Genomic DNA, 18306 nt, shown 5'->3' with positions numbered 1-18306 from the left:
TACTATGCTTATAACACCAATGAAAAAGGTCACCTATAAAGAAAACATCGATAAATGCCATCATTTAACCAGCCCCAGTCCTTGTATCTTCATTGTTAATGTATTTTAAAACACAGAAGTTGTAATTGTCAACACGTGATTATTTGGGAAGTGTGAATTGTGAGTCAGTCTGTTCAAACCCGTGACCATGCTCCACTCAGGTACTTAATTAATTAAATAATGAATGATTTGCACACCTGGCTTCAGTTAACCCATTAAATTCCTGATTGGAACAACACTGACCTGAACTGCTCAGTCCAATTGTTAAGGGTGCAGCTGGAATGCAAAGGAGACATCAGTGACTGGTTTAGAGCATCGCCTTACTGTGACATTCATACAAGCGATAAACAGGACTGGGCACATTTAAAAGAAAGTCCTAATCGATCATTAACGCTAATCAAACTCGATGACGCAGGGCTGGTATTTAATCGAGAAAGTGGGCGAAGTGGGCTGAAGCAGTGGGTTGTGTTTTTGTGTGTGTGTGGTTTGCTGTTTGAAATTAAATGAGTCACTGGTAAAAACGATGCTGTCACGCGCAACTACAGTAAATCAAAACCACAATTGACATCGCTAGTAAGGAATAAATACATGTCTCATTGACTCGGCCTGCCTTATCAAAACAGCTTGTTGGCTGACACGCAAATAAAAAAAAAAAGAAAAGGGATATATTGACAGGCTTTAAATATAATCTACAAGGGTGTTGCATAGAAATGCAAACATTTCTAAACGGGGGTAGGGTTAGGTAAAGTACATCCAGTCTCTGTTTTTCTTCTCACTAAACATATGAATGAATTATAGATAGAAATAGTTTACTTTAAAAAATAATAATAATAATAAAACAAAATAATGTGATCATTGCCTCAAGGGAAAAAAACGCCTACTTGACACCGGTTGTCTCTGTAACTGATGAGAGAGTGAATAACCTTTGGTAGCTTCTCTTGGTATTATGTGGGTGTGAAAAGTACGTAAATACCAAATTACACAGTCATCCTGGAATATAATTGTCTGCTTAAAACAGAAGAGAGAGAGAGAGAGAGAGAGAGAGAGAGAGAGAGAGAGAGAGAGAGAGAGAGAGAGAGAGAGAGAGAGAGAGAGATTCTTCACTTCAAAGGCTAAATGTTTAAGAATGAAGTCTTGGTGTTTATTTGAATTGATTTGTCTCCATTTACTAAATCAATCTCCACCATTAAGGAGTGGTGAAAAGGCGACCTTGTTGCAAAGGCTATTGTATCGGTCTGTGCATTTGGATGTGAGGATCTGTTCTTTCAGATAGGTTCTCAGCACGGGTATTCCTATTGATTTCTTCGCTGTATTGCGTAACAGGCCCGGGTAAAGTAAAGCTTTGGTGCCGCTCAATGGGAAGAGCAGGCAACTGCTGCCTTCTAAAAGAGTCTGAATGCTACCATGTAAAACACAAACAAAATAAGAAAAAAAACACACAACAGCAGACTAGTTTCATCGGCACTGTTAAATATTAGAAATGAAACAGGAGCTCAGTTAGTTTTAAAAGCCTAAATGGTTATTATTATTATTATTATTATTATTATTATTATTATTATTATTATTATTATTATTATTATTATTAACCGCAGCGCATACATTGGTGGTACTTTGGAAATGCTTGCATTGAAAATCACGCCACCATCACACACACACACACAGACACACTTACACAACGTTGTCCTGGGGGTGGGGTAGCTTCGCTTTGACGAGTTTTTAACGGTGCAGAAAGACAGCCGTCAGTCATGTTATTTTATTTGGTTAGAATGAGGAGCAAGTCGCAAGCCTTGCACAATCCACACACAACAGTACAGGGCACCCCTGCACTTTTAAAACGAGAAGCGTGCATGCTGGTTTGGGCTAATATGTCCAAAAAACCTTTCTAGTTCACTCCAATATCCCCACACTGTGCTCGGGCGTCATATTCACAAGGGTGCAATGGTAATAACACCCGTGACAAATATCTACGAGCAGCTACAGATAGTGTAACGTTCAAGTCGTTTGATATGATAAATCCTTGTGGAAATACAAGCTGTAAGCACAGGGCATAAGCTGTTAACATGGTTTGACCAGTGTCGGGATATTAACTCAATTATTTAGGAAACCATACAATGTCCTGAACATGTAAAACATGTCCAGTAAAGGCTATTGTTCAAGGTGAATTTTGTAATCAACCATTTTCAATTAAACATGTGCGCTGGTGCAGATACAATAACAGGCACCAAAGAACAGAAATGAGTTCATATGAATTATGCTCTTTCAAGATTCATATATATATATATATATATATATATATATATATATATATATATATATATATATATATATATATATATATATTGTTAAGAAAAACAATTAAGTATTGAAAACAGGACATATAAACATGTACAGGATAAACAGCGTGCCCTGCTAATCTGACTGCCTGCTCCTCTTGCGAGTACCCTCGTCCCCTGTAGGCGATGTGCTTAATAAGAATGGAGTGATTATATCCAGACACACGAAAAAACAAGTGCCAATTGGAATTCGGCGTTTCTATGAATTAAATGCAACACTCTAAACAGCAACGGGTACTCCAATTGCCGTCTATTCATTCCCAAGACAACCAAGAAGACCCATAGCACCTCCTTATAATAATAATAATAATAATAATAATAATAATAATAATAATAATAATAATAATACCGCTGCATTCAAACGGGTTTGTTTAAACCCAAGCCCGTGAAACTTCCATATAATGAACATTATACCTCCAGCATGTTCACACATAAGCCACTGAAAGCGTGCCTTTTCCTCTCCTGCATTCCTGTGTTTGCCGTGCATTGAGCAGCTTACCTTTTGCAGATGCAGCCAGTAGCCCCATATACACGAACAGAACCCGACTCCAATATTGCACGAGTACTCCCGCCTTCATCACTGCAGAAAATCCTATTTTGTCCCGTTTCTTCGTCCCGTTCAGTGAACACCTACATGCTGTCCTCCCCAGTCCCGGTCCCTCACAATGCGAAGCGGCTCTCATATCAGGATTGTTTTTGGGCAGGGACGTTACCGGAGGGTTTAAAAGGAAGATTCACTTCGTGTCGGCGCTGAGAGAAATCCCAATGCATTGAGGCTCCGCTCCTGCGGTTGGAATGAACCATCGCCCAGAGTCTGCGGGGTTGGCGAATTTGCAGGGAAAGGTTTCAGCAAAATGACTCGTCTGACTCTCTCTCTCTCTCTCTCTCTCTCTCTCTCTCTCTCTCTCTCTCTCTCTCTCTCTCTCTCTCTCCCGTGAAATTTGGAAGACCCAAGCCCCTTTTTTATTGTATATAAATTGTTATTATTATATAGGATCATGCGGTCTGCATGGCGACCAATCTCATAGTGCGGTGGAATGTCGTGTGCTTTTTGCTTTCTTTTTCTCTCATCTCTTCTTTTTATCACTGAACTTCAGAGGTCTCTGTTGTTCGCTGTGTAAGAATCGTTGGTTCTGCGCATACTCGCCACAGTGTTTTCCATCCATCGCTGGGGCTCAAGCTGTATCGGTGGAGACAGGTTTAGAACCCGAAACAATCAGCCCCACACTGGGAGGATATCCCCTCTACTTTCCGCTTTAGATTGCCACAGTTGTCTCAATGAACCCGTTTGACAGCCGAAAAGGAATATATATATATATGTAGACTGTAGACTCTGTAGACTTGACAGAATCAATCTCTCCTGTTCTTTCTTTTCAGAGCTTCCCTCCAAACCCTGCACCCCCCCCCCCCCCCCCCCCCCCCCCATCCCTACTTTGCAGTTAAGTTTATAAACTGATGCCAGCAGCCAAGGCAACCAAACCCCGACTATGAAAGAGGCGCTTTGTGCCTCGGCGAGGCGTTGGAATTCAGACCAGCCAACGCTACCCGCTTCAAAGCGGCAGAGCGGACCCTGAAATGAAGACTTTGCTGAATGTTAAGGGAAGCGCAAGTTCTAATCTGCATTGTAATAACAGGCGTGTCACTCTGCGGTAGTGTGGCAAAGGTAACACAAGTTACACACTTGTGCAGTTTAGGCAATTAAACAGAGAGAGAGAGAGAGAGAGAGAGAGAGAGAGAGAGAGAGAGAGAGAGAGAGAGAGAGAGAGAGAGAGAGACGCTGCATCATGTTTCCACAACAGTCGGTCGGATATAAATATATTTGATCGTATTTTCTTAACAGAACATTAAAGAATAGCGAGGAACGCCAAAAGGAGCCCCGGTCTATATTACAGAGCCGCCATGATAAACTGGAGGCCATGTAAGCTGGGTCTTCTGGGTATTACTTCCTCGTTATCTAGTCACCAGGGAAATGATACATGTCAATGCCTCGCTCGTACAATATCGATTCTTCAGCTAAACTTTATTAATTAGAAGCTGGACAGCGTTGAGCTCGAAATAATCACTTTTTCTTTTCACCTCCCGGGAGCCACAGTAACGGGGTTAAACAGCAATGAAAGCCGATTTAAATCCACACCGCTGTCTGTAACGCTCCCCTGCCTACACGATGGTGTATTTGTGTATGCCCTTGGTGTCCGTTTCTCCTTGCTCCATAAACGTAGAATGGATTCCTAGCAGCACGGAACACGCGCTAATAAATTCCAGTGGCATTTGCGTTTTGCATGTAACACGTAATTCGTTTTATTATGCCCTTGGTGATAAAGTAATCTGGTTAGTGAAACGCGTGCCTTTTAAATTATAAAATGCTAAAACTTAACAGTGTGCGTTATACAGGCTGCATGACAACGATGCAGCCAATAGGATTTTTTTATTTATTTATTTTTTTAACCGCGTGTTCTGTATAGTAGGTGAGTTAGTGTGAACGCTTCCACTTTCAGTACCTTGCGCCGCGGACAGCAGTCGAATTCAGACCACCCAGGCTGTTCAGCGTGGATTCCTTCTCTTTAGCGCCATCTACAGGTGATAGGCGTCATTTCCAGTTTATGCTGTTACTATCGTACAGAGCCAAAGCCTTGCTTTCAAAACCAGCAAATTATCACGTCATTGTTTAAATTGTCCAACCTTACTATTAACTAGCGCTGTCACACACATCCATTTACTACAACGACTACTACTACTAATAATAATAATAATAATAATAATAATAATAATAATAATAATAATAATAATAATAATAATCTTAAGATTATTATTATTATTTGTTTATTTAGCAGACGCCTTTATCCAAGGCGACGTACAGAGACTAGGGTGTGTGAACTATGCATCAGAGTCACTTACAATTACGTCTCACCCGAAAGACTGAGCACAAGGAGGTTCAGTGACTTGCTCAGGGTCACACAGTGAGTCAGTGGCTGAGGTGGGATTTAAACCAGAGACCTTCTGGTTACAAGCCCGTTTCTTTAACCACTGGACCACACAGCCTCCTTAAGAGCTTGGAGCTATTAACATCGAATATAAAACGTGTATTGTGCAAAGAAACACATTTATAAATACAATATGTTGATATTAGGCTTTTGGTTGTTAGGGTTTTTTAAATGTATTGTTGACAATCGATTTTTTCATTTTTGTTGTTTTTAATTAAAGAACAACGAGTTCAAAACTAAACATTCCATCATACACCCTGATCCAACACGTACTGATTAAAAACAAAACTGTCCCATTTCTTCTTGAGAAGCAGGACGTGATAACGAACCGAAAGTCTCTCCCACACCCCTCCAAAAAAAATGTTAGCTGAGGTGAATTTTGTCCATCCTCAGCGTCAAGTGAAACGATCCTGTCCTCTCGGACCTTTCCCCAGGTCGGTGTGGATCCACGAAGATACTCCGCAGGACGCCTTGGACAGAATCTGTTACGAAATCTGGAAAAGAGTTCAAAGGATATCGACAGCATCAGGACCGGTCACAAAAACCACCGGCCACTCGAAGGAAGGCTTATCGACAACCCACCCTCAGAACCAAGACTCCGGTATAAATAACAAGGGTCTGCGTATTAATGATTCCTCCTGTCTGCAACAAGAGGCAATTGAAAGTTACAGCAGCGAGAGGGGAGCGGAGCGGACAAGAGAGTGAGTAAACCCACGTAATAATAATAATAATAATAATAATAATAATAATAATAATAATAATAGAGAGCCGTGACTTCGCTTTTTTTTTTTTTTTTTTTAGAACCCAATATGTTATTGTCTGACTGCGTAAAAGCAGTGGTTGAGAAGCGGGCCTGCTAGTATGATACGTCTCCAAGTGCTATCTTATTCTGCTAAAAATAAAAATAAAAAATACTTAAAATAAGAAGAATAGGGTGCAATAAAAAGTGTGGACAAACACTAGCTTTCTTTCAAGACCTAAAAAAGTCACTGGAGTGTCATTGGAGGTGTAAGGGACCGGTGTTATTGTTTGAGTGTTTGCGCACGCTAGTTATGGTTCATTTGGTTCCGATGGTTCCGTTTGGAACTCCCACAGGAGCATTCTGTCCTAGGTGACCATGGAGACAGCTTGTCCAGCTTATGTAAAGGACTCGCAGGTCACACCGGGGCGCGCAGCTACAGCAGCCCAGCAGCACAAAGCTGAGACTAGTCATTAGGAGAAAGATATTATATCACAGTGCATTTTGTAATGAGTGTCATCAGCGCTGCGCTTGCATTTTCAGTGCGGGCGCGCTGTAATGAGAAACGGGAGGTGTTGTACTACAAGATAACATGACATACTCACTTGATTCGGAAGCGGAATTTGAAGCACCGAGATGCAAAGGGTCACGGATGCGAATGAAGTGGAAAGCATACATTGTTGAATTCGCGCAGCTGATAATTCCGAGGCACCCACCGGGCACGGAACAAACCTTAGCTGTGCTATATTTCATTTGAACATTTTAATTAATTTTATTTGCACTGCGGGGTAGAGGCTTCTGTGCGGCGTTTGTCAATCAGATCGTGCAGCTTACTTATATATGTATTTGGGGTTTTTTTAAGACCAGATAGAACACCGTTTGCCGCATTGTAGCTGACTGTGTTGGTGTCACTGCTACTATCCCCTGAAGAGCACTTTCTCTTTCTTTCTTTCTTTCTTTCTTTCTTACACCATACACTGCCTGGTCCTGTTTAGTTTGGATTTTAATGGGGTCCAGATAGGTTTGAGGAACGCTGTCCTTTATTGATTATTGGAGACAATCAATCAGAGAGGTGTTGGTGTTGATAAGCTTTGGTCAAATGGGTCAAAGCACCAGGGAATCCCCGTGGATTCCATCAAATACCTTTTTTTGTAGGATTAATCCTGGAATAACACCAATAGATCGTTGATGCAATCCAATGTGATCCCCAGTGCTGTAACATGCTCTAAAAAAATCCAGCTGTGGTCTATCAGGGTATGAATTGATCAAATCAATCTCTTAGCTTTTGAATTTTGGCAAGATTTGGCAAGGCCATATCCTTAACCCTTTCATGCAGGACATATTTTAAAACAATAGCTGAAAAAAGTAGTTTTAGACACATAATAAATACATTTTTTATTCAACTTGTTTTTTTTAAATCCATTGCTTTATATGGGGAAAACATTGCACCCTCATATGAGCCTATCATGCATGTGTGTCTCCCACATGTCCCATATAAAGACTAGAAGAGGTCATGCTAGGGTTAAGCTCTTTTTCAATTGTTTGTTTTAAACGACAGGTCTGTGAGGTGTCATCAGGTGAACAACGACATTTCACTGATGGTCCAGCAGGAGTACCTGAGCCTGGTTGAGGAGTTCATCTCTCACGCTGACTCACAAGGCAGCCAGAACCCGCAGGGACGCCAGGCAGAACGGGACTGCCCCCCCACCGGGACCTCGCTGACCCTCGCTGCCGAGGAGGTGAGGAGAAACATAGAGAAGTACCTGAGGTCCGTCATCCGGGGGATTGAATGCATGCAGCAGAAGAGCAGGGGCTCCGGGGCTCAGGGGGCATCTGCTCCTGATTCTGCAGTCCACCCTCCCTCCCAGCGCCGGTCCCAGCCTGCCACCGCCTCCCCCTCTCCCTCTGTTTTAAACAGCGAGGGCTCCCAGCTCCTCTCCGAGTCCCCTCGGGAGCCCAGCGAGACTGGCCAGGCACCTGATAACACGGTGGGGCTGGAGGAAGCCAAACTGATCCGGGATTTACTGCAGGACAGGATCTTCCGCTCGGGCAGCTGCAGTGAGAGTGGTAACAGCGGCGGTCGCGATCAGAGGGGCAGTGGCAGTGCCTGTTCCACCTCCTCCATCACCACTCCCACCCCCTCCCCAGCAGAGGCCCAGGACAGCGAGAAGACCCCCCAGCTACTGCCAGTGTTTGCTAGACTCCACACCCCTGAGAAACAAAGGAATGGGCTCCCCCAATGCATAGGTATGCTAGGATCACTATAATACCACAGGTGCCAGTCTGTAAATTCCTTGCATTAATAGAGCAGTAACATCATAGTTTGAGTGCATTGTACAGTCATTCACTTTCGCTGCTAGTTTGGTCCAGGAATGATAGCTCTATATATTTTTACACTGATTGTCTAGGCAGGCAGGTATTGAGTTGTGTTGCCCGCAAAACTCATTAATCATCCCAAGAACATTTACTAGCGTCGATAATAAATAATCAATAACTATTATAGACTGTAAAGCAGTTTCAGGAAAGAAAGTTGGCTTTTCCAAAGGGAATGATTTATATATTTATTCATTAGAATTTTTTTGAGAGGGTACAATGCTTCTGCACACTGTCACATTAAGATACTCCGCACAGCTTATCATAACTTTGCTCAGTTGCACAGTGTAGCTCGCTGTCTTTTTATAATGCGTAAACAGTCCAGGCAAAGGGTGCTGCTGATTATATTTATTATTAATATTAATGACGTCCCAGAGCTGGGTAATTAAAAGGTGCTTCATGATGCCAGACTGCAGCTGGCGTGTGTTTTCGACATGAGATCCGGGTTGTGCTGGTGAATAGATGATTCTACTAATTAATCTCCCAGTTTTGTGCAAGGCACACCTACGGCTTGAAAGATAAATTAAAGTCATTTTCTTCACAAGTAGTTTGTCAGAGCTTTAGGATTAAAAATCGCTGTTGTTTGCAGGGGTGGGGGGGTGGGGGAGTATGGGGGTGGGGGTGTGTGTAGGCATTTGTGCTTTGGCGTCAGCTGGAGTTTGATGTGTAGGCACCCCTCCTCTGTTGGGACGGCAGTAAAACACATCGTGGGGAGGGGGGATCAATGGGCACATTCAAAGAGTCTTTCAAGAACTGATCAGATTAGCATTTACTCAAAGGTATCACGTCACTAAATCCTTGCGAAAACATTTTCCACCAGGTTTCCACAGAACTGAATCAATATGGCTTTCTGAAAATGAATGCTGTTTATACTGCTCTGGGCTGAATGCAATCAGTCAGCAATGAGTTTTTATTGCAGTTAATTCCTCTTGAATCCAGGGAGCGATGATGAGGAACAATACCCAGTCAGCCAAAATAAGACATCGATTCCGAAGACAGACTGAAGCACAGGAGAAGGAAGATAATCAAGCCAGTTGTATTTTTTTTTTTAACTGATTTTTTTTTTTTACTTCCCATCTTTTTGTTCCAATAAATTGGAAGATCTGACATTCGAAAACATTACATTTCCAAGCATCAAAATTAAAACTCCCAGGATTTGAAACCAGGGATCAGTAAAAAAAAATATATATATTATATTATATGTATGATTTTTTTCTTTCCTTTATCCTCTTCAGCTGAATCTGATTTGAAGACTGTCAGCAAACATATCCTGATCACCAAAGAGACCCTTGCAGAGTTTCGTCTGCGCATGTCGAACACCAGCCTGTTTGGAGGAGCCTGCCAGGGGTAAGACATACCCGTGCCTTGCAAGCCAAGTCCCGCCAGCTCTTTGAACCCAGGCTCTCCAGCTGTAGCCAGGGTGCCAGCCCAGATTAGACAGGCCAGTCTGGCACCCCAGCTTCTCCCATGGAAGAAGGACCCCAACATGCCCAGCAAGGCCAGTGACAGGCTCGGAGCCACCAGCTCAGGATCCGGCTTCGGGCAGGACTGCACAAGGAAGCAGATTGCTCCACCAGAGAAAGGCTTGCACTACGAATTCCTGGATAATGTCAGGAGACCAGATGGCCAGGCTGCAGTCAGCTGCAGGGTGGTCCACACGAGCGGTCCGCCAGAATCTATCCGTAAGTTAAAAAGGAACTGGCTTTTTCCACTCTCTCTTTGTTATTGTGTGTGTTGGAAATGACCCTCGGTTTTAAACAGCCCAGGCAATAGAAAGTTGAATATCATTTAGGATTAACAGGAAAATAAGAAAGACTGATGAAGGCAATAGCTGACCCTTTTAACAGTTTGACCATGTTTTATTTCATGCTTATGTTGTTTACCATAATTTACCACGGTCTGTCATATTTTATAATGTGCATTATAATACATTTCTAGGATTTACAATTCTTACCTCTGCTGTACCATGTTTTATTGCGCTTTTTGAAATGCTGTCATTTTAACAGTTGCCTGTGCTGTTGAAGAAAGCAGGATGTGCTGTCCGGACCGCAGGCTGTGTTCACTAGCCTCAGAGCATCGCAGCACCTTGAAGTACACCGGGAAGACTTTCATCCCAGGCAGCGTGGCTGGCTTTGTGCCCAGGACACCGCTGATCAGCTGCCAGCCCCCTCCACACAACCCTCCCGGCTTCAGCCCTTACCAGGTAACCCAGCCACACAGTATTGCTTCACCGATGGGGTCGGTTGGGGCAGTGTTGGGAACTGCTGCTTTTATCCAGGTCTCTTGTATAGCTTGTAGAGCGGAGTTGATGTTACTTTGAGGAAAACCATGTCTTACCACAAAAAAGTTGCTCTCTGAGCTGTTAGGGTGCTATAGGGCTTGAGCAGCTGTTCTCAGCTTTGCTACACAGTGGCCTGATTAATGCCTATCGTTTACTAATCAAATAAAAGCAATTTTTTTGTAATCATTTTTTTCTGTCTACTACCGGCAGACACTTGTTTCACAACTTTCCCTCGTCGGCTTCCTTAATTACTTAATGCAGTTAATTCCGCCGCGTGCTGTTGCTAGGCAACACAGATCCTTGACAAAAAAGTGTTTTCCCTTATAAACAGTTTACCATAGTGAAATGCATGTGTGTATGCATGAATGTGTGTATGTATGTTTGTATGCATGCATGTGTGTATGCATGTGTGTATGCATGCATGTGTGTATGTAGGTTTGTATGCATGCATGTATTTCAATCCATCAGTCTTTCTATCAATCAACATTCTGGCCTTATATAGAGCTGAAATATTCCTAAACCCCTTGAGCATGCCATGTAGCCTTTGTTACCTACACCAGAACGTGCTGGCTGTTTCTCTTTGTTTCAGTGTCACTGTTCTGTAATTAAAGACAGCTTTAAAGTGACCCTTGAATCTCACATTGTCTGCAGAACCCCAGGAGGCTGAGAGAGGGACTAATATGATGAGAATACAGCAGGGGTCCTTTTCATCAATCTGTTACACACACACACACACACACACACACACACAACAACAACAATCCTTCTGATAAGTACCTTGAGTACCTTATCAGTCATTATAAATCACATATCCAGTATATATTATCCTGGACATCTTATCCGTTATTGCGCACAGTTGGAGCAGCCACAGCGTCTCAACTTCGCTTCGCGGTCCTCTCGCCCAAACTGCACGAGATGACATCTCTTATATAACACCGACGCAAGGCGTGTTAACTGATAAAGCGTGGGACTGCAGGCTGTGTCTGTGAGATGCCACTGCTCAGCTCGATTCCGTTACAGAGCCGCTCTCTCTGGGTTAAACAACAAGACATCCCGGTCGACTTTTTGAACAAGGAACGAAAATCTGCCCCAAACATTGTATTGGCATTTTCTTGGCACCACTTGTATAAAACATAGAATTTCCTCCATTCTATGATATATATATAAATATATATATATATATATATATATATATATATATATATATATATATATATATATTTCTTGTAAGCAAACAGTTCCATCTTACTGGTGTTATTGTGTAATGTTTTGTTTTTAAGCTCAATCAAGCTGCATCATGCCGCTTCCACATTTTCAAAGGGTTTGCTTGTTTGTTCTTTATACTGAATACCTAATGCTAAAGATGTGTTTATATTGCTGTCCATATGAGCAGATCAGCACTGTAACGAGAGTAGCCTTGATTGTGAAGTTGTACTATGCATGTGTGTATTTACTTAGATTCTGAATCCTGTGTATCGTTTCACAGAACTGTTTTCAGCAGCAGCAGCAGCAGCATAGAGCCCAGACACACTACCAGCAGGCTCTGAACTCCCAGGCTGGATATCATGCACCACGGGTAAGTGAGGGAGACTGGTGCTGTACTGCTAGCACTGGGAGACTGGGAAGCACAGAATAGCCCCCCCTGGCCTGGAGGGAGCGTCCTTTCTGTTAAGGGAGGGAGCAGTTCAGTCTCCATGCCTCAAGCCTGCCTTGGACCTTTATCTTAGGTCTGCAAACTGCCCTGAGTCTTTGCATGGAACATTGGGATGCAGTTATCCCACTCCCCCCTGCAACAGAAATCCAGTTTCGGTTCTGTAAATCACAAAGGCTTGCAAAAGTGTTCACTGCCCTATCATCTTTCCAATGGTGCATAACATATTATCTAAGCAAGTTGAGATTGTTTTCCTAAAACAGACAGCACATGCATCAAATCATAAATCTTTAGATTACCTTGCAGACATTTTCCCTGTTAGGTTTGAGACACAGGATTTACGAAAAATCCCTGTGCTGGTATCAAGACCAATTGAAAGTATGTGTATAATACCACACCGCCTCCTACGCTACACTGAAAAACTAATCATCGCTTAAATATCTTCATCCCCGTCATTCTCGAGTGTCGTTTCCATTTCAGCGGTTGCTTCTGAAAAGACTCCTCGAGGTTGTTTTTTCTGAACCGAGGCAGTTGGAAGCACATCAGTGTTGCAGAGGCATCAGTGCATAATCCTTAACTGGGAGCTTAGCACTGTCGCAGGGTCTCCTGCTTGTTTTCAGCTGGTGTTTGTGTATTTAAAGCATGGCTGTGCCCCCCTGCGATGCCTCTTCTTTTCAAGTCCCACGCAGCAGTTTCATTTCACACCACAGTGGAGTGCGCAGCAGGGTTTTAGCAGAATTCCTGATCAGGTGCGCTGTGTGGTTTTGTGCTGAGCGAAGGGCCAGGGGTCAATAACTCCACTGTGAGAAGAAATCTTCAGAATATGAATCCGACTCCCTCCGTATTCCAGATGTAATAGTGATGTTGTTGAAGCTGACACCCTGTGATCCTTCAAGAAGCTGCTTGATGAGATGCTGGGATCAGTAAGCTACTAACAACCAAACGAGCAAGATGGGCTGAATGGCCTCCCCTCGTTTGTAAACTTTCTCATGTTCTTCTAATCAGAAGCATCGTCTTCAGTGCAGCACTCAGACCAGCCCTAGGAGAGATTGGCATGGTACATTTTGCAGTTTTTCCCATGTGTTTCTCCACTGCTTTTGATTTGTATTTACCGTACATCTCTGTGCTGAATTACTTGAGAAGACAAGCGTTGTGGTGGCTGCATACTGTTTGTCAGGTAGTAAGTAAGCAATGTAGCCCGTGTTGTGTCAATATCGCACCATGACACACACCCTGGAGTGCCATATTGTGATTATACAATGAGGTCATTCAAAATAAATTGTTTGAACTCATTTGCTGAAGCATTTAGAATTATTATTATTATTAGTCTATTTAGCAGACACCTTTATCCAAGGCAACTTACAGAGTGTGTGAACTATGCATCAGCTGCAGAGTCACTTACAACTACATCTGACCCGAAAGACAGAGCACAAGGAGGTTAAGTGACTTGCTCAGGGTCACACAATGAGTCAGTGGCTGAGGTGGGATTTGAACCGGGGACCTCCTGGTTACAAGCCCTTTTCCTTTAACCACTGGACCACACAGCCTCCTGTAGGCTTTATCTTGAATGCCTATGCCTGTGTCGCTCCAGTGATATGTTTTAACATAATCGTTTTCTATGTGAGTGACAGAACAAACCGTATTTCACAGAAGATGTTAATGATTAAATTTTGTTCATGTGAGTGTGGTTCATGATTCATCGTTAGTACTTGTATAACCCCGGACCCTCTATTATGATTTTTTTTTTCATTTTTAATCAAAGAAAGCCTAGAGGTACATTTTGGAGAGCTCAACAGAAACTGCAAATGAACCATTAGTAGCTTTGTGGGGTTTTTTTCCTTAAGTACTATGAAAACAGAATAATGAAGACTGAAGCATTGCAGCGTATGGATATTTGTACATTGATTTAAGGCATTAATATTCATGGAGTACTAAGTATGCACTGTCAATGTTTCCTGCAAACTCTAATACATTAAGTGCCGTTTCCACCCTAAAAACAACATTTTAATTAAAAAAAATGAATAATTTAAATGCTGTATTTGTCACATTTCTGTCTGGAATCAGATTATAAAAAAGTGATTCCATCAGTAAATTAATTCGCAAGTCTGCAGATTTAAAAAGCCAGTACCATTTTCACTGCTCCCCTTATCACTGTGTAGCTGAACTTTTCAGTTCTTCAACACAATAGAGCAGTCACTACAAATGCTTCCTAACGCCAGGAACACAGCGGTGCAATGCCGTCAGCTCCCGGCTCCCAGCATGCACTACAGGAATGGAATGTTTTACTCGGCCCTTTCTAAATTGTTTATGTGAGTTTGTCTTTTGAATTTCAAACTGCTAATTAAAAAACAGCAGCGCGAAAACAGTGTCTACCGCTCATCTCGGGCTTGCTTCAGATGCAACAGACAGAGTGTGGAGCGGTTATACTGTTTCAAGGTTGCCTGTTGGAAGTTTAACTGAGGTATGCGGTGCTAAAGGCATAGTAAAGTGTGTTAAAGAATAGTGAAGGGGAGGCACAGCACCCATGTTTGTTCCCTGTTCTGTGGCGCTATTCCAGCGTTCTTAGAAGTGCAGTATGTGTGTGTAGTTGCTGCCTCTGGTGGTCCTCTCTGGGATTAGTGACAGGACTCTGATGTTTCTTCTTTCTCCTCCATGCCCCCCAGCAGGTGAATCACTTCCCCTACCCCCAGATGACGCAGTCCCTCATCTACCCTCCGTGCTTCGGCTTCCTGCCCATGGTGCAGCCCTACCAGCAGGGCCCAGGCTCCAAGCCCCCCGGCAGCAACCCGGACCCATCGGGCATGGCAGGAGACGGGCCTCAGTACCTGTACCAACCCCCATACAGGTACTGGACCGGATCACCAGAGCCCATTATTGTATTGTATTGTATACAATGTTTCATATCCACTGTCTTTGTTTTACAGATACAGCTCCCCACACTCTAGAAACATGTACAACCACAATAACAGCAGCAGCAGCAGCAGCAGCAGCAGTCAGCCCTATTTCACAAACAACACAAATGGTAGGGTTTTCTTTCACTGTGTTTAGTTTGAGCTGCGTGGGGAATCCTTTGCGTCGGGTTCTGAGGTCATCAGATCTGAGGTGAGCTTCGTCTTTTATTGCCTCACTTCCTCTGTACTGTAATTTCACCTCAGCAGTGTGCTCTGGCTGCAAGACATGTCAGTCATGGTGGGAAGTAGATGACTGGGTGCTGACAGGAAAGAAGGCTCTGAAGGGCGGGGGAACTGACTAACAGAGATTTCCAGATATCATGTTTTAACAATTGAGCACCAGTCCGTGGCAATTAACTAGATACTTCTTAAAGGCAATTCCAAGTACGCCTACTTCTCACTTCTCAAACTGTATCTATAGAGAAGCTGCAGAGACTCACTGGGATGAACTGTGATCCTGACTCCCAGTCCCTAGTGCTCACGCTAGGCCACCTCCCACTGCAGTGCCATCTGTTGGTGTGCGGCTGGGGGATTCCACTGTGTTGACAATGACTTTAATATCTTTTCTTCATTTCCAGTTCCTCCGGGCTTCTCGACCGATGGATCGCACATGGGGCCCATGTAGCTGAGCACTGCGGAAATTAGGACAAGCAGTTAGATAGTTATTATTATTATTATTATTATTATTATTATTATTATTATTATTATTATTCAGATGTTTCTGTATTAATGTCATTTTGATAAAACTTTTTTATTCATTTGCAAGACAATGGTCCCCCGTGCTTTTTTCTTCTTTTTTATTAATCGCATGCCTTCCTTTATACATTCTAAACCACATATAAGAAATCAATTAATCACCGTTAAGGCTTTGTCTTCTTATCCTGTCTACAGGTTTCACCCGACACACATGGTATTAACTTGTAGTATAAGGTTAAAAACACTGTTCCAAAATGTACAGTACGGTAGAAATGTATGCAAAATGTATGCAAGCCAAGAATCAATCACCCAGTCAATGCACATGCTAACTGACTCTCCAAGCAACCCAAGAATCAATGGTAAAGTATTGTAAACCATTTTAAATCTGATAAGATGCAAAGCAAAAGAAATAAAGACAGAAACCCTGGAGACGGGGAAATGTATTCAGTGCCATCGTTTCACTGCAGGGTTCATTAACTAACAGTATGTAATAAAAATGATCATCCATCAAATGTAAGTATGTGCAAAAATAAACCAGCCTGCAGAAATCACTGATTATCTTTAATAACTATGAGACGGGATCAATATCCGAGAGCCCGGTGCAGAATCCATCACAACGGGGAGGTGACCCCCTTCTCTCACCTCTGTGTTAACGGAGAGCCAGCCTCTGCACTTCTCAATGGATCATCAATCCAAGGGGGATAGGAAGAGGAGGAGGGCTTTTCTTCAGTGTCTTCTCCTACGGGCCTGTCGCTAAACCAAGGTCAGCGCGCGGGCAGCTTGATCTACAGCCTCTGAAACCGGGCTGAAGTGAGCTCTCCCTCGCACTCTTTATTTTGCTGATTTAAACATCAAAAGATCTGACTGTGAAATACAGCACTTCCTCGCGTAGGGCCCTTGCACAGCAACGCAACGTTCCTGCACTGGCAACGTGCTGCCAGCACAAGCTGGCACCTCAGACAGCAATCGCATGGCTTTATGGGATGATTTTAAAGGCACTATAAAAAACAATAATAACATTGCTATTGCTGTTAACCTACGAGCAAGCCGGCACAATTACCAAATCTGACCAGGATTGACCAGCGCTGGCCATTGCTGGCTTTTTCCCAACAGGGTAGTTAAAAACAATATCTTCCAAACCCGTTTAAGAAGTTTGTTAAAGTTTGTGATCCACAGTGTGTTAAATCCCCAGCTTCTGGTAGAATAAAGTTTTGCTAGTTAACCAAACCCACAGGGAAGTGCCGTCAGTAGCTGCCAGTTATTTAATTTTAAATCCTAAACATGACTGGTCAGTTCTGGGCTGCGTGTGAAAACAACATGGAGTAAACATTACATTTCAGATGTTAAAGTCGTAGGGGTCCTGGTGCGGCTCATACAGCAAAAAGGAGGTTTGTAAACAATCAGGTTTATACATTTTAAGTTGGTTGGTATGAGATCATTAAAATAAAAGCCCTATTTGTATGAATGGAAGACAATGGGCTGGATTCTCAAAGCTATTTACTCCATTAACACAGACTGCTCGCAAGCCCCAGCACCAGATGCCTGGGTAGTTTGGTAACTTTTTCGGGTGCGGTACTGGGCAGCAGTGTGGAGTAGTGGTTAGGGCTCTGGACTCTAGACCGGAGGGTCGTGGGTTCAATCCCAGGTAGGGGGACACTGCTGCTGTACCCTTGAGCAAGGTACTTTACCTAGATTGCTCCAGTAAAAACCCAACTGTATAAATGGGTAATTGTATGTAAAAATAATGTGATATCTTGTAAGTCGCCCTGGATAAGGGCGTCTGCTAAGAAATAAATAAATCATTATTACTTTGTGAATAGATCATGCTAATGACGTGTTGGAGTAAACAGCTTTGAGAATGCAGCGCTGCTAACTGGTTGTGTGAATCGGACGATGGAGCGAGCACTGATGGTTCAGGATGACGTATATATTATTTCACTGGAGGCTGGGGATTTAAGGCACTGCCTAAATGATCATCATTAGAGTTAAGAGCGAATCCTGTGTATCTTCAAGCGTTGCTGTGTACCTCCCGAGTAGAATAGAATAGAATTGAAATCACTGTGGCTGACTGACTTTGTGAGTCAGAGAACGATGCCTGTTTATGCTCTCCAGACATCACGGATTTGAAACACATAATTAAGAAAAACACTTTGTCATTGCTTTGAATGGATGGTATTGAACTCAGAGCCCTTGTGTACCCAGAGAGGTTTCCATGTGCGATGGTGTCGTGTGAAAAAATATCATTTCCACTTTAGTGTGTGG

The 18306-nt window shown here is 42.9% G+C and overlaps 3 protein-coding genes across 3 annotated transcripts in view; 2 read left to right on the top strand and 1 right to left on the bottom strand.

The window, feature by feature from the left end:
- The window catches only part of LOC117414078 (CUB and sushi domain-containing protein 1-like), a 162982-nt gene extending 159747 nt beyond the window's left edge, over positions 1 to 3235 (bottom strand). The window contains exon 1 of the mRNA XM_059000080.1: positions 2872 to 3235. Within this exon, the coding sequence (XP_058856063.1) occupies positions 2872 to 3055 (184 nt within the window). The 5' untranslated portion in view covers positions 3056 to 3235. The remainder of the gene's footprint in view (positions 1 to 2871) is intronic.
- Positions 3236 to 5752: 2517 nt separating this feature from the next.
- Positions 5753 to 9832, top strand: LOC117963972 (uncharacterized). Its single transcript, XM_034906052.2, has 3 exons — positions 5753 to 6054; positions 7651 to 8339; positions 9701 to 9832. Exons 2-3 carry the CDS (start codon positions 7691 to 7693, stop codon positions 9814 to 9816), a joined length of 765 nt encoding a protein of 254 aa, XP_034761943.2. The 5' UTR covers positions 5753 to 6054; positions 7651 to 7690; the 3' UTR covers positions 9817 to 9832.
- Positions 9833 to 9940: 108 nt separating this feature from the next.
- On the top strand, positions 9941 to 16001 carry LOC117963973 (uncharacterized protein C1orf94-like). Its single transcript, XM_034906053.2, has 5 exons — positions 9941 to 10147; positions 10472 to 10668; positions 12233 to 12322; positions 15061 to 15242; positions 15322 to 16001. Exons 1-5 carry the CDS (start codon positions 9952 to 9954, stop codon positions 15443 to 15445), a joined length of 789 nt encoding a protein of 262 aa, XP_034761944.2. The 5' UTR covers positions 9941 to 9951; the 3' UTR covers positions 15446 to 16001.
- The last annotated feature ends 2305 nt before the right edge of the window (positions 16002 to 18306 follow it).

Source organism: Acipenser ruthenus, chromosome 25 (assembly GCF_902713425.1).
Source record: "Acipenser ruthenus chromosome 25, fAciRut3.2 maternal haplotype, whole genome shotgun sequence".
NCBI lineage: Eukaryota > Metazoa > Chordata > Actinopteri > Acipenseriformes > Acipenseridae > Acipenser > Acipenser ruthenus.
The sequence above is the reverse complement of the archived record's forward strand: the minus strand, read 5'-3'. Positions and strand labels throughout refer to the sequence as shown.